This window comes from Strigops habroptila, chromosome 5 (assembly GCF_004027225.2).
Source record: "Strigops habroptila isolate Jane chromosome 5, bStrHab1.2.pri, whole genome shotgun sequence".
NCBI lineage: Eukaryota > Metazoa > Chordata > Aves > Psittaciformes > Psittacidae > Strigops > Strigops habroptila.
Genome location: NC_044281.2, coordinates 57,829,484 through 57,845,913, shown reverse-complemented (window position 1 = coordinate 57,845,913; position 16,430 = coordinate 57,829,484). Strand labels below are relative to the sequence as shown.

The following is a 16,430-nucleotide window of genomic DNA, read 5'->3' as shown; positions in this document are numbered from 1 at the left end:
ACCTTTGATAAGCCTTCATTCTTTCAGGAACATGACTTTCTACTGATACTGTCTTCTCCAAGGCCCAATCTGGCAGTAGGTCATATAACCCAAATAGAAATTTTTGGGTTGGCCCTGAGCGGTAGACATTCAGCATGCTTGACTAGACGCATGAAGGGCTTGCACCTGTGTTCCCCTGGCATTACGGTGAGAAATAGGCTATGAAAGCTGGTGGAACTCAACCCTTTGTGAACATCATGAGTGACTTACTGGCCACGTGTTTTTGGAGGGTTCACTTGTGACTTAGGACAGTGCTAAGAGTTACTTGCCATCAGGCCTTTCTGCCAGAGTAGTGTCCAGAGATACTGCCTGTGTAAACCAGATGAACCCATGTCAGAACAACGCTAGTGGTTAGAAAAGTGGTTTCACCCATTCAATATTTGGCTCCTTTTTTACCTAAAATGAAGGTGCAAATGTATGATCAGGGCAGAGGGATTTGATTGCATCAACCTCTTCAGAACTGCTCTGTCATGTCAGCAGTCTACATGTCTTTGCATCTACCTTCACCTCACTTCTGAGTGAAAAATTGGCTACCTGTGATGGGGTGGGAAAAGATTTGTTGGAAAGGGTTTTCTTTTACAATTCTTTTTCCTCTCTGTTTCCATTTCCCTCTCTCCCTACTTTTTCAAGTTTGCAAAAGTACACTTATGTAAGCAGTGCTAGCAGTATTTTGCACTGTCACTTGTTATTTGTCTAGTGAGCTGCATCTTTTGTCTGCAGGAGACTTGGGGATTTTCAGTTCCATGTGGTTTGCAACCCTTCTGCCCTTTGCTAAGCCAGACACGTGGTCCAGATTCATTCTTGTTAGTGTGATAACGCATTAGTACTGCAGCAGTTCTGAAGGGTAAAACCCCAGGGTTGGGATCCCACTGTAATCAAACAAATCCAGAAGAAGAAAGGCCTCTTGGCTTGAGGTTGCATACAATGAGTGATGATGGAAAGTGGACTCAGCTTGCAGCTGTGCTGGTGCTGTAACCAGCAATCCTGGTTGCCTCCCTAATGCTCTCTTTGAAATCTTTTGCAGCAGTTTTAAACGATCACCCCTGTATTGTTTCATGGACCTGTTTTTAATGCTCATGAATATATGGTGCATAGCAGGAATGAAAGCAGCCTAAAGATCTTTTAACAGACCCCCTTTCCAATTAATCTGTAGTGACAAAGTCTTCCCAGTGTGCCTTTTCCTTCTCCTTTGGGAGTGATAGCTCATGTCCACTTGTTTATAATATATTCAGCATCTGTCGACACCCTTCCAGCCTGGTGCTGAGCAGAGAGCCATCTTGTCCAAAGCTGGTAATTGAGCTCTAAGACTGCTGTCAAAAATAAAAGCTGCTGAGCTTGAATCAGATCTGGTTATCTGAGGACTCAAAACTGATGAAGGACAGAAGCGACTGAGTTGCTAATTAGCAGCACTTAATGCTTTGCCTCGGCTGGAAGATCTTGATGTGAAAGTTTGAGAGGAGAGGATGAGCATAAAAACCTATTTTCCTTGAATTGCTGTGCCCTGTATCCTGTTTAAGGCTTTAGCAAGCAATCCTGCTGCTTTAGCAGATGAAGAAGCCCTCTCTCTTCTGTTCCCCGTGCCTTTTAAAAATAAAGAAAAGCACCCTGAGGTGCCTTTTCCATTCTCTGGCTTCATATGCCAAACTCTGATACAAACGCCCAGCAATCCCTGTTGCTGGTGCAAGCATGCACAGCACAGCACCCTTTCTGCCCTGTGGTAATGTCAGCTGAGCTGGGGTCTCTTGGCTGGCCTTTACATCTTCTGCCACATAAGAAAAGAAAAAGACACTTGAGAAGTCTGTATGTGACTGGTAACATGGGGATAGCATCCCCTTTCACATGGCCAGTAAATCTGTGCCTCATATAGGCAGGATGGTGAAGTGTAGAAGGGCCTTGTTCTCCTCAAATGGTGATATCAAGCAGTGTGTCATTAGTAGTGTACCTGATACAGGCATGTCTGGTGACCTTGTGCACTTCACCTTTGATTTGTGATTTTGAGAGAAGAGAGTGAAGGATTCTGAATCTGGCGGAAGCACTTCCTGCCAGACCAACCAGATAGTCCTGGCTTAGTCTTCGCATAGTATCTTCTCTCTGAAGATCTCCAGGTTTACTGTCCATCTTGCTGGTAGCTAATAGAGCAAACCTACCTCATGTAGGTGTATTCACAATAGTTGTTTTTGGAGGGAGAGGGTTTATGCTTGGCAACCTGTTCTTAAACTCTGAAGAAAATTTGGCAACTGGTCATACAGCTTAAAAAACCTGCTGACTTGTTCAAAAATGTCTTTTCACTGTTGACCGCTGAGAGGGTGTTACTGTAGGGTCTCTCATAAAAGAAGGCCTCCACATTGCCAGTTTCAGCAGTACTTTCAATCATATTGTGGGCTTTTCCTAGGACTGCTGATAAAAAAATAAAAAATATTGGACTACTGTTAGGGGAGCAATTCTATTTGTGACTCTTTTCTTTCCTTTTTCTTTATTACTTCATGTAATTCTGAACACAAACTGTCCAGAAAGCAAACAAGGAAGCAAACCTCTTGTGCTCTCTTAACAGTTATCTCTGCACAGAGACCAGATGACCAGCTTGCTACAGAACTATCTGAAAGCAAGGAAGAAAGTCTCCTTCTCTTGGATCAGGTTCAATTCCTAAGCCCCAGTGTGCACACTTATAACAGTTAATTCCATGCAGTTTAAATTCAAGTCACTTAGTTTAGCTTGCGAAGTTAGGTGGAACAATGTGCGTGTGGTGTTGTTTTTGAATATATCCCATGGATATTGGGAAGATCTGATTTTGGAGTTTTGGTTTTTGTATTGTTTTTCAGTTAGTTTGATTTTTTTTTCCCCCCCCCCTCTTTGAAACCCAGCTCAGATCTATTCAAAAGTACTATGAACAAATTTTTTCACTGAAAGTGCTATTTGAAGTAAAAGCAAGGGAACGCATATAGAGATTGCCTGTTTCATCAAAGATCTTGTTATTTATAGGCTTTTGGTCAAATCTGATGCTACAAAAAACTGACTGAGCCCCTGGGCTTTGTGTGCACTTGAATGTCATCTTTATCTCTTTCCTTAATGAGTGTGTATGAGGCTGAAATTAGCACAGATTAGCTGCATGGTACTTCCTGTGCCTTTTGGTTTCAGAACTCTGATTTGCAGAACAAGTACCACTGTTGTTTTGTGGAAAGCCAAGAATCAACCCACCAAACTTGCTGAGGTTTAGGTATTGTAAGCCAGTTGTGTGGGAAGTAGCAGTGAGCCTTTGAAATAAAGTAACAGACTACAAATATTTTTTAAAGCATCTCTGTACTTCCTGGGTATCCGTACTGCACTCATTAAACTATCTGGATGCCACCATGCTGTGAATCCTATACAAGAGGTATAGAATAAACTCTTCTATTAGTTCCTGATTATATCTTGGGAACTTGGAGAAAATACTGAAGAGGACTAGATCAGTAAATGGCTTTTCTGCCTTAAAGTAAAAAAAATTACCCCTGAAATACCAAACACTACACTGCTCCTTTAACCCATATTTATTGGAATAAAGGCAAATTTCAGAAGTCTCTGCATTGTGCGTGTTTTCACAAATTAAATGCTTCTAATGTATAATGCAAAACTGTTCATAAAGTAGCAGCAGGAAGCTACAGGGATGTTGCAGGGAGTAGTTGGCCACTGGAGGCAGGATGGGTAGGTGATAGTTTTAACCTTGGTTTCCTGCCTGCTTGTCTAATGCTTGCCAAATAGCATTGGATATGAGGTACTTGTATGGTCAGAAATGGGAGGATAAATAGGACTCACTTGTAGTAGTCTGAGAGATACTCCTGCTGTAAGGATGAAGTTGTTGGAGAAAGTTGAGATGGACCCTATTAGCTTGTTGCTCATGGAGCACTCCAGGTAGCTTGATAGATTGAAGAAGCAATGGAGTATTCAAGACTACATCTAGGAGAGAAGAAGATCATGAAAACCAGCCAGCAAACAGCTATTTCAGAACCACCCTCATTCCTGACAAACCCCTAGTTTGTTTAGCTAAAATGCAAGTTGCAGCCGTGTCTTGTTTTCATTTTCAAATGCATAAGCCTTGGACAGTTGTTTCCTAGTGCTTAGACCTGAAGGCGGGTGGGCTCCCATGCTTCCCATAAGAAGTAGTCCAAAGTTACATGTAAAGAGAGGAGGAAAGAAAAAAAATGAAGACACTTGGAGATGGGAGATTGCAGCGTTCTCAGTGGGTTTTTAATTTACTGTTTTCAAGATATGATTGCTTTTTTCTGCATTATGACTATTTGCCTGGTTCTGCCTTCTTTTGGAGAATTTGTCTTTCTGAAACCTGGCAGGATAAGTTCAGAAGGCTGGCTGCATAAAACAGAAACACTTTGGATGTTGTTGGTATTGTTTTGTATAACGTGCTGGAATATTATGGCTTTGCCTTCCATGGGTTCATCAATGTTAATAAATGGTGACTAGCCTTCAGTGCAGCTGGTACAGTCTGTGTACAGACTAAATTTGTATGATAGTATGTACATGAGTGAGTTACTACAGGTCTCTGTATTGTCTTTTCTCCAGTATTGACTTTTAAGGTATGGAGCTTCTAGCGTCTCCTCTTGAGCTGCTCCATCTGTTTCCTTTCTTTTTTTTCTTTCTTTAGTTTACTTGTTGACAATATACTATAGCTAAGGACAGTGTTAGCATATCTTGGTAATGAAGGTTTCCCAGAATGAGTGACATTTAAGGCAGGGAAATGTCAAAGCCCAACTTAGGAAAGTGATTTGATCACAGAGTGGAAATTGAAAGCAAAGTGCTTAGTATCTCTCTCAGAAAGAACCGAGTAGTGTCACTAGGGTGGGAATGGGCTGGGGGAAATCTGCTGCAGAGGCTCTTTGTGCTGGTCCTCAGATATTGGACTTGCTGAGAGATGGCGTGGGGTCAGCGGGTATTACTGCAGATGCTGAGAGCAGTAGAAACAGAGGAAGAGGTAACCAGGGTAATGAAAATCGTCCTGGCCTTTTTCCTAGTGCAGGAGATTAACTGGGATTCTGGTCCCATGTCCAAGAGGGCTCTTTATCTTAGGCAAAGGGTTTACCCATGGGCATAGTCATTCTGACTTGCAAAACAAGATAGCAGTTCTTCAGCAACACCATGGGAGCCAACTTCTTGAGCTCCAAGCACAGGAACAGCCTGAGATCTGATAGGCTTATGGAGGTAGTGCGGGAGGTATGTGATCCTCTGGACCCTGGGCACTCTTTGCAATTCTGCTGCCCCTGTGTTGTGTCACAAGACCGTTCCTTATCTTTAGGCTGTGGGGTGGGCACAGGAGACCAACCAATGTGCAAAGCTAAAGTACCCAGAGCCTTTTCTTTCCCTTCGCTGGCTGTCCTGGGCTGAATAAGTCTGAGAGTTAGGCCCAGTTCTTCTCGTTGTGTTTGCCTATTGTCTTAGGACACTTGATAATGATGTACTATGTATAATGAGGAAATGTTTGATAACCAGTAATATGAGTGATGTGACTCCCTTGTTTGATAGCCTGTAGCTTGAGAAAAGTGTCCCCAAAGGGACCCAAGCACAAGAGGAAGCATCTTAAGAGCAAAAGATTTCATAAGCTCACATCAGGTAGTTTTCATAGTGAATACTATGAAGCAATACAAAGTACCTCTGCAGAACAGAGAATGCAAATGCAAAACTGGTATCTTCCCTGTAGTAGTATTGGTTAACATGTTTCTACATGTTTTTGTTTTTGAGATGTTTCAATGCACCTAGCTGAGTCTTCGCATTTGTGGTGGATACTATCTGCCTCGCTCTGTGGGGAGAAACTGAGCACAGTTACTTTCATTTGTTTGAAGTTTTGGGTGAAGCACATGGTGTGGTTAGGAATAGCTTGTCCCCATAGGGCCATCACTGCATGCTTGTACCCTGTAGTTCCTTCAAGGAAGACCTCTAAGTTTGGAATGAGGATGGCAACTGCTGCAGAAGAATCTGCTGCGGCCAAACAATCCTCTTTTTGTAGAAAAAGAGGAGTCTTCAGCAGTGTATTGAAAGGAAAATGCTGAAATAAAGTAGGCGTTCTTAGATGAGCATGGTGCATACAGCTTCAAAAGTGGGACAGGTCCTCTGTGTACCCCTTTCTCTGCGATATTACTCGTTACTTATGACTTGGCCTTAAGGATAAGGTGACCATCATTCCAAGCCACCAGATTTGAAAGAAGTCCTGCACTGGCTGTGCTTATTTCTGACATCTTGTCTTACTCATGGCATGATCAGAAACAGATATATTCTTAAGATGCTGACTTCAGCCTGGTGAAATGTTTGTTGCCATGAACTCTTTGAGCCCCATTATGAGGAAGCAGGTTTCTCCAGGAAATAATTTAGAATGAGAAAGTGGAGCTCCTTTCCCCCGCCATCTTGACTGCAGTGAGGGAGAAGGATGAGCCTTGTAAGGCAATCCAGTGTGACCACACTGAGTCACATTAAACTTGAGAGGTGTGTCTTGAAGGTGCAGGTCACAGTGAGGCTGCTCTTTAGTAGTTGTCAGAGGCAGATATTTGAGTCAAGCCTTCGAGGCAATGCAGCGTGACTCTTGCTCTTACAGAAATTTCTCAATATAGTGCTGTTTAGGGAAGGTGGCAGTTACCTTTGTATCTTTGACATTAGGCTATACATGCCATTATTATCTAGATATATGTTGCACTTCCCACTGTGATATCGAGGAAGAAGTGAGTTCCTTTTGCAGAGGATCTTTGTTTGGAGAAAAAGTGATTGACATTCTGTTGCTGTCATCTTCAGGATCTGGGAAGACTAGCTTTGCAAGGGCCTTACAAGGTCCATCCCCTATGTGGAGTGGGGTCAGTAAGGCTTAAATCACGCTTGCGATTCTTGTCTTGAAGTCTTTCATTAGCAGAGAATCTCCATGCAATCTATTCTAGTGATTTAAATCCTGCACTGTTAGCGTATTTTTTGGGAATGTTCTGAGACTTCCAACACCACAATGTGACCAGAAAATTATATTTAGTTGTTTGTTTGTTTGTTTGTTTTCCCTGGTCAAGGTTGGGTTTTAGAATATGGCTAAGCTTGCAAATTCTCACATACTTTAATTAGAGGGACATCTGTAAAAATCAAACTCAGTGTGTCTTGAGCTGAGCACTCAAAACTGGTCATCTCATCTCTCTGTACTTCTCTTTCCCATTTGCCAGCTGAAGATGCCAGGGATAAATTTGGTGACTCTGTGACATGCTGAACAAACTCTCCTCTTTACAGCTGGGTGGATGTGACATTGGACATGGCTTTTCCAGGTCATTCAGGAAGTCCCTAACAAGATGCTGCATTGAACCCTGATTTCCCAACTCAGCCCAGTGACAGAGGCAACATCCTGTCTTTGCAGGATCTATTGAACCTTGTTAGCAAGTAAGACGCAAACAAGAATGGCTCTGTCTGTGCCAAGAGTGGCATTGCCCTTTCCCATCTTCCAGTGATCCGAGGGTCTTGCTGATTGCTCTGCCATGGGAAGAACTTTCTCAATTTACAATGAAGTGTTAATATGTTTGGAGTTTCTTCCTCTCCACCCCCATCCTTCTTTGTCCATTTGTTTCAAAGAAAGACTTAATTGTGCCAGGCTTGCATGAGGAAAGCCAGGCTGTACCCAAAGCCAGCCTAGAGGCAGGCATGGAGGGCAGGAGGACATGCCCTGCTGCCAGGGAGGGTCAAAAGGGGAACAGGACTCCCACTGCTGCTCTTGCTTTTCTTCCTGATTCTGAGTGCAAGACCCAAATTATTTCATGAGCACAAATCTACTTCATTGAGCAAATCACATCTCATTTGGGCAGAGAAGTAACAGGGCTTAAAACAGCTTATGAAACTTCCTTTGTTTGTACCTTATTAAGTTACGTGGCTTTGTGCTTTCTGTCTGACTTGGACACTATTTTCTTCTCCCCCTCTTCCAAGTACAATGTCTTCCATGGAAGAATAGGCAGCAGCCTGAGATTAAAGGTTTATTTGTTCTGTTGCTAATTGACCCATTGGCACATGCCAATTTGTTGCAATTCAAAATTAGTCACAGCAGTTACTGGCTCTGTGCCCAGTTGGTAGTTGGAGATTATGCGCTGGAGTTGGCAGATACAGCAAAAGTCAGAGGCGTCATTTATGACGGGTGGAGATGTCAGGAGATGAAGTGATTTAAGAGCTTTGGGTAAGATGTGACTGCAGCTCCTTCTTTGATACAGTGGGGAGTAAGATGTGGACCTGTAGGGCTCAAGTTCTCTGGCTATGGGCTTAATGACTGTTTCTTCATCGGGGCTGGACCACCCTAAATTCAGATGTTTCAGATGCAGATTTAGTTCTGTTTGGGATCCTCAAGCTACATTTATTTTTGCCTTCCTACTCATCACTTGCATTCTCTAAACTCATCTTTGGCCTGGGGGACCCATATGCCATGAAAAGCAGAGTTTTATTAGGTTACTGGTTCACATAATGGGTCTGCATGGGGTGTGCTGAGAATATTTGGGTTTTCAGGGCTTCTGTTGTGGCACTGATATTTTAGAAGACCGTGAAAGAAAGTGCTGCGTAAGAACTATGGATGCATTAAGTAGCTGGTGTATATTTCTCTGTTAGAAAGTAGAAATGTGAATCTGTTACAGTTGCTTTTTAAAGCAAAGCAGAACTGCATTCGTAGTAGTCTGATACTGCTTCTTGGTGCTAGCTGCTGCTGCACTGCTAGTGTTTGTCCTTCATGGTGACTGCTGCTCTGCATCAGGGGTTTGGTGGTCACAAGGCTGGTATTCAGACCTCGGTTTCCTTCATGGCTAGTGTTTAAAGCAGAGCACCAGAAACCCTATGTTAGCAGTGCAGGGATTTGCCCTTTGGGAATGCTTCCTCCTGTACACCTGGAAAAAAGAGCCAGATAAGGTGCTTCCAGATGCAGATAAACTGCAGCCAGATAAGAATCTCCCTTTTGAGTCCTATGAAGCTGTGATATTTAAGTAATGCTCAGTCATCCTATGAATGTTATGGTCTTGCCTTCGAGAAAAAACTGCCACTTGGATTTCCCTAAGCAAACTTTCCATACTACTAGGAAAAGTTGCTGGTTTTAAACGCTATTGCATGACTTTACTTCTCTGACCATTGCTAGTAGAATGCCCGATCTCCAATATAGAAGATTTCCAGATTTCCTTGTCTCTTCTGTGTTATCTCAATTCTCCAAGTACAGTAACTCAAAGTTTACTGCAAATAGTTCTGCCTGCCACAGCAGATTACAAATACATCAGTGATATGAGAAGAATGTGATAATTTACTTGTTAATAGCATCTTGCCTCCTAGGATCTTTAAAGTGCTTTTAAAACTTCAGTCAAACCTGAAACTCCTTGCTTTTATTCAAATGCAGGGAAAACTGAGGCTCCATGGGTGGAATTTGGCTGTGTTTGGAGATGTAGCAGTAGCTGGTCAGTTGCCTATAGCTCTGGTTTATGAGAAATGTGGAGCACCTGCAGATCCAGCTAACTGTTGGAAGTGATCTGGTTTCTGAGCAACACTGGAAAATGGTGTCCAGTGCCTGAGGCCAAAAACATTGGTTGGGGTGATAACCCCATCCTATCATAGTGAATCTGTAGTGAGCCAAGACTGGAACCAACAGCAATCCATCCCACAGGATGTTTTGTGGTATTCATGCAAAGTATTCCCTCCTTCATCCTAGCTTGCACCGTCTTGAAATGGTCCCTATCCTTATGCAGGGCCAGGACTTCTCAGGTCAAGGGCAGACCAAGGAGCCTAGCCATGGTTGCTTCTTAATCTTTTAAATGCCAGATCCGTGTCTGCTGCCTGGTGTGGTTTGTGTCCAGGCAGCAGCTGACAGATCACACCATCTCTGATCTGCCCTGAGATTTGGGAGCTGTGGCTGGGTCCTGACTCCTACCCTGCTAAATCTGCTCCATTAATAGCTATCAAAGAGCCTGAAGTTTCCATCTGAACTTGATCTGGCTTTGCAGTGAGTTGGAGGATTAAAGGCTGTCACAGGGGGAGGGAGGGAGCAGCCGTGGCTCACCCGGAATAGCCTGACCTATGACGGCACGTACCAGCCTGGGGAGGGGAGTTGTCCTGTGAGCTCACGGGTTATTAGCAGTGACCACAGACATGTCTGCAGTCAGGAGCACACCCAGGGCCATCTGCTCCAACCCTGGCTGGTTTAGGGGGTCCAGAGGGATTTGTTAGTACAGTTTGCCTGATGGCTCTTTGATGGGACAGCTGAGGGAAGGCTTGAGGGCCAGTCTTGTGGACCCATTGTTTTATGCTGCTCAAATGACTTAGGGTTTGACCTCTGGGCTGTTTGTATGGGACAGATCTGGTTTTGAGGGGCAGCGGTATGAGATGACCCCTGCCCTGCTGCAGACTAGGGCTGTTGTCTCTCTGCTGTGTTGTAGCACCTCGGCATAGTGGAACAAGATCTTCCCAGCTGGCTGGGTGACCCCAGACTCAGTGTGCATGCCTCCCACCCCCAGTGAGCAGTGGAACTGCAGATTAACTTCTTGGACATTTGGAAAGCAGGCATGTGGCTGCCACAAGGAATAGTTTGTGGGTGCTGCTCAGTGTTTTATACCAGGAAGCACTGAGGCTGTTCTAAACCTTTGACCTCAGAGACATACTCCAGATTACTCCCAGTTAAATGGTCTCCTTCCCTCCCCTCCAGGCCTGAAAGCATCAGTCTTTTGACTAGACGGACAGATGCATTGCCCCATAAAAAGCTCCTTTATATCCCTAATAATTATATTGATCTGCACAGTGGGAACATGACTCTGCTTTGGAATTTGCAGCTTGCATACTTTACTGTTGTCAGTGATGGGTGCTACTGGTGTGATGGCTCTTTGGACATCTAGGAAGTCACCCAGCAGGTGCGAAATCCATGCTCCATAGATCTGTTAGCTTAGGGGAGTACAACTGAACACAGGGCCTTTTAGCAGTGTCCTTTCTGGAAGGGGTTCACCATCAGATGAGAAAGATGAGGCCATACTGAATGCTTCTCTCCTGCTGGCATAGCAGAGGAACGTGCAGCCTCAACAGCACTGTTGCTGTGGCACGCATTCCCCTTCACTGGAGCAGATGAGCAAAGGAGGCACCAATGGCTGGTGTACAGGACTCTGCCTGTCCAAGCAGTGTTGCTTCTTCTGCTCTCCAACAAGCCCTTATGTGGCAAGGGTTTGAGAGGAAGAAGGGAATATTCATGCTGTCTATGCCCTTGCTTTGTAGACAATCAAGTTAGATGCTTGTAGCTGCAGTGTTTGTTGCTGTCACTTGAGCTGTAGAAAATTGTGCTTCTAACTCTGGAGGTTTTTGGTTCAGCCCTTGGTGGCAAAGCGCAGTATCCTTTCCCTTGCTTTTGCTAACATTTTGAATACTTCAGTGATTCCTGGGCATGAAGAGAGGCTGTTTAACAGAAGGGGAATGAAGAACAGTGATTTCCTCCTAGGCATTAAATCCCAGCCTAAATAAGGGGACTTATGAGTTGGGTGCTGAATGACTGTACTGATTTATAGTGTCTAGCACTAGAGTCAGTTATTGTGGTCATGGGTGAGCTGGGAATATCTCTGCTTAATGGTGGAGAAGGGAACCGAGATTAGCCAAAGAGACATAACATGAATGTCCTCCACCTCGGCAGTGTAAAAAGGTGAGAGTGGACCAGTAGATGCACTGGCAGTTGGACTAGATGATCGGTATAGTTCCAATTATTATTTTTTTAAATTTGGTGTTGTCTGGTTTTATTTTTGATTAACAAAGATTTTGTAATCGAGCTTAACCAGCTATGATTTAGATCCATGTCTCCCTGCTGCTGGAGTTGCTTAGGACATGACAAATAACTGCAGCCCCCCTCCACAGCTGCAGTTACCCAGCCTTCTTGTGACGGACAAATTTAATTTTCCTACCCAGAAAATGAAATGCTTCTTTGTTCAAAGCCTGGGAGCAATCCACTTAGCTGCATGGAGAGGTCATTAAGAGAGGAGGGCGATAAGGGAAGTAGTCTGATAAGGATTTTTTTGCAGTCTCTGGGGAGCTGTGCTGTGCAGGGAGGTGGTGAGAGAAACAGGACTGGCTGCTGACACTCTCAGACATGACACTTAGACTCTGTCATGTAGATTCATGGTGTAAGGTCCTTTGTCGCTCTGAACAGCGAGCTCCTGCCAAGCATGTGCACAGTGAGAAAAGGTGAAAAGAAGGCTGGGCTTGCACTGCTCCAGACACCTTCTTTATCTAAGGAGGTCTCTGCATGGCTTTCTGGTTTTGAGGGCAGTCCAGTTGTTTTGGGAGCAAAAAACCCCACCCTGTCTGGACCAGAAACTAGTGTTAAATCAGGATAAGTGTAACCACACAACAAAAGGCGTAGTGATGTGGTTTGTTTCTTGTTGGTCCAGGAGATGAACAACTGGGTTGCTATTGTATTGTCTGCAAAAACTATTAGACGAGTGAAGGACAAAGCTCAGTCGTGCTCTTTGGTACAGCAAGGTAGCAGAGTTCTGAGTTCATCCAGATTCGTCTGTAAGTGCTTTTCCCCACTATGACTGTGTGGAGAAATACTTCAGAAATTCTGAGTGCAGGAATAAGGGATACTTTTTAACTTCTTCCAGCCTGGTGTGCAAAAACTTGCAAATGTGTTTTTGTCTCTGCTTTGCTAGATATGTGTTTGAAGTCTCCTTCCTCCTCTTTTCTGCAGGTCCTTCAGAAGCTTGGGAAAGCAGATGAAACAAAAGATGAGCAGTTTGAACAGTGCGTGCAGAACTTCAATAAACAGCTGGTAAGATAATTAGCTATATGTAATTGCACCCTGGGCTTCAATATTAGCTTCCAGTCATCTGCTGCAATAATGCAGTTAAAGCCCATTAAATTAAACGATGGCTTAGGCCTGTTGAAGTGACCCACATCTCATAGTTTTTCACTTACGAGAAGTTACACTGTGTCTTCCAGTGTTCCTGTTATGGAGTCAGTGAGACTGTATGCTGAAAAATAATACTTGTTCTAGACTCAAGTTTAGGAAAAGAAATAGCTCAACCAGAACACTTCCTTCAGTTAGCAGATGCTTTGTAATGTAATTTTTTCTGCTGGGCTGGAGGTGAGATATAAGAGCAACACTGTCTCTGAAAGATGGATAGGATGGGAAACAGATTAGAAATAAAAATTAAAATGGAACAAGGCAGTTTTGGTTTCCTACGTGCAATGGAGGGTAAAAGAGGCAAAGTAAGCAAACAGTGAAAAGGGACATCCTTCCATGGCTAAGATCTAAATCTGACTTCCCCCCCCATCCTTGCACAATCACTGTGTCAGGCCTGAATCATTATTCTTTGGCATGTCTGGTTTGACCCTGTATTTAGCATACAAAAATATTTTAACAGTGTAGCAACTTCCCCCCACCCTCCTACTGAAACAGCAGTAGGTTTGTATCTTGAACTGGGTGTGTTTTGTTGGTTTTTAGTTATTTGCTTATTTTTAATCTGGAGCTTTCAGACATCCAGAGACGGGGGAACATCAGTTACCCCAGGGGATTTGCACCTTTGTACTTGGTGTTAGGGGAAGTGTTGCTTCTGTTTTATGGCAGGAAATGTGTGCCACACCAAAGCTCTGTTGGTGCTGAAGAAGTCTTTTAGCTCCTTTGTGCCCTGACATATGTAGGACCTCTTTCTGGAGCTGTTAGCAGCAGCTGCATCATGTCTGTTAAGACTCAGCAGGTGTGGTTATGTGTCACAAAACCAACTGAGAAGGGATTTGCCACAGCTGAATATAATGAAAATTTTTCAGTCTGACTTACGTCTAACCAGAGCTGACTGCAGATTCCTGGAGACTAGTGCTCATTCTCCTGGCAGCAATAATAGCTGTTGCTCCAGAAGTTCATGCAACATCTCTATAGCACGTCCACCAGTGATATTCTCTTGTACACAGAGAAATACAATTTGTCTTCTTTCTGATGACATGACATTACCAGATGTGACTTTTCCATATAATTTTTAAGTATTGACAATAAGGAAATGACCTTTATAAAAGAGAAACACTGAAAAACGCAAATCCAAACTTCTTGATCTGGCTGTCTGGGATGGCTTTTCAATTTCTAAAGCCACGAGTTCTAGTAGTGCACTGAGAAGCCTGTAAAAGAAGCACTGCCTCTGTACTCCTTGCAGCTTAATTTCTTCACCCATCTTGCAGGGGCAGGCCATGACCTAAATTCTCCAAATAATTTATCAAAGGAGGTGGAGGCTGCTCTGTATTTGCTGCTCGGGGTCTGTTGGTTTTGCTCTGGCCCTCAGTTTCCCTATTCCTAAAATAAATGTGAACAATACCCATTCTACAGGGCAAATCATAAATGTGAGTTAGCTGGATTGTTGCGGTATCCAGGACTGAGGATTTATGATGCCGAGCAGACTAGGGAAATAAAAAATCAGCTATATGTCCATATAGACAGACTTGTTTTTATTTGTGTGTGTGTGTAGTATAGCTATGTGTGAAATTTCTATGGCCTTTCCTTGTAAAGTCTGCTCCTGTGGGAAATGTAAGTCTGGAGGAAAGCTGATCTTTTGCTGCAGCCTTGAAACAGAACAGCTCTCCTGTGGAACTGGATGTGGTGTGACCAGGCAGTGGCCTTGTTTGCTGCTTGATTAGAGGCTTCTCTGACTAATGGCTATGTTGGACCACTTTGATACATGTTCCCGTGTGTGGGCTGTCGGTGAATGGAGAGCAGGCCCAAAAATCACTTACTCATTTTCAAACAAGACACCTTATGGTTCTCCTCAATGGTGGTTGAGTTGACGTAAGGGAAAGCATTGCACTTCCCACCTCTGTCCATTGAGGTTCATATAAGAGCCCACTCTGATGGCTCTGAATGATAGGAGCTTTTTAGCTCAGACAGATGAATTTCTTGCATGACAAATGAGCTGGGCATAACCATGCTTCTACAGGGCTATAGGGCTCACCTATGTCTCTTGAAGGCTTGACAAGCAGCACAACTGGGCCCGATATTACTCCCTCATGACAGATTCTCTTTCACAATTAACCTCCCAAAAAGTTCATGCGAAGGCTTCCCCCCTCCTTCCCTTTCCCAGTGTCACTTGTGCTCAGGCATTGGCACAAGGACCTTTCCTGAAAATTGTCCTTGTAGACCTGGGAGCAAGAGGCCTGCTGCACAGCTGGGACACAGCCCCTTGCACGAGGTGTGCTAGGCTTTGGCTTCTTTTCCCCTGCATTTGAAATACTCACTGGAGAGACAGGGAGTGGGAGGCTGGTGGCAGCCCTTACACCTGGCACTGTGTTGTGTTTCAGCCTGGCAGAGCAGCTGGGTTCTGATACCGTTCATGAGCTGTCATGCTCATGTGTGGAAATTCTGGGTTGGTTTACAGTGTTTCACACCAGATGCATGAGGGGCAAGCTGCTGCTGGCATGGGCTGGAGCCATCTCTGCCTCTACCCCACAGTGTTCAGCACAGCCTCAGCCTGCAGGGCAGGTAGTGTGGACTTACTCTTTGCTCTTGCAGTGTAGGTTTGGCCATGGACGGTTACAGTCAGTAACTCAGAGAGAGACTTTCTTTCTAGACAAGAACCCTTTACCCCCAGCAGTTTCCATTTCAGCCCTATACAGCAAAACAAGTTTAACAGTTTGCCTGGTACCCCAGGATGGGAACTTCTCACCAGTTGTTCACGCTTTGTGTCTTAACAACTCTGACATTTTGCTGAGTGGAGGCTTATCTGTTTCTGCCCCTTTTGGGTGTAAAACATCCCTCCTGATAATAAAAATCCTTCCCGTTGGAACTACAAAACCAGGGAGGTTGTGTAAAGAAGGGGTTGCAGTCTAATATTAGAATGAAAGAATTTCTTTTGGAGATCAGGAGGAAAAAGGGTTTTAGGAAACCTGCCTACTACCAAGAAACAGCTCTACAGCAAAATCATATACTTAGCCAGGGCTCGGTGAAAGGTATTGTAAACAACAACCCCAAACAAAACAAGAAAGCACAAAAAGATACCAAACCACTTTTGTGTTTTTCTTTCATAGAGCTATAAGTAATAGCTGGTTTATTAGGTCTTTAGAGAGACCTCTTCCAGCCTCCCAAGCGTAGCACTTCTATTTTTAAATATGCATCTTCATGTACATACTGACCTTCATATTATACCTGGTTGTGTTACAGGCTCACAGGGTTGAATTACACTACGATTGCAAGTATAGCAATATCTGCTCAAACAAGATTACATGTGTGTGTTTAAGTAGAACAACTTATTGTGGTTATTTCTACACCAAGACACAGTATGATTGTCCCTGTGTGAATATTTTAAGTCAGTTTGTTAGTGCAGGAATGAGAAATTAATATGGAGTTCAGAATCAGCACTGATCTTCCTTTTTTGTCCTAGTTTTACTTTCTTTTTGTGGAGTTTTGTTACTTTTATACCCACCACCCTGCC

At 43.8% G+C, this 16,430-nt stretch overlaps 1 protein-coding gene across 4 annotated transcripts in view; it reads left to right on the top strand.

Moving 5' to 3' along the window:
- The window catches only part of BIN1 (bridging integrator 1), a 97,926-nt gene that overhangs the window by 28,167 nt on the left and 53,329 nt on the right, over positions 1-16,430 (top strand). For all 4 annotated transcript variants that reach the window (XM_030487647.1, XM_030487645.1, XM_030487646.1 and 1 more), the window contains exon 2: positions 12,710-12,790. In XM_030487647.1, coding sequence (XP_030343507.1) covers positions 12,710-12,790 — 81 coding nt within the window. The remainder of the gene's footprint in view (positions 1-12,709; positions 12,791-16,430) is intronic.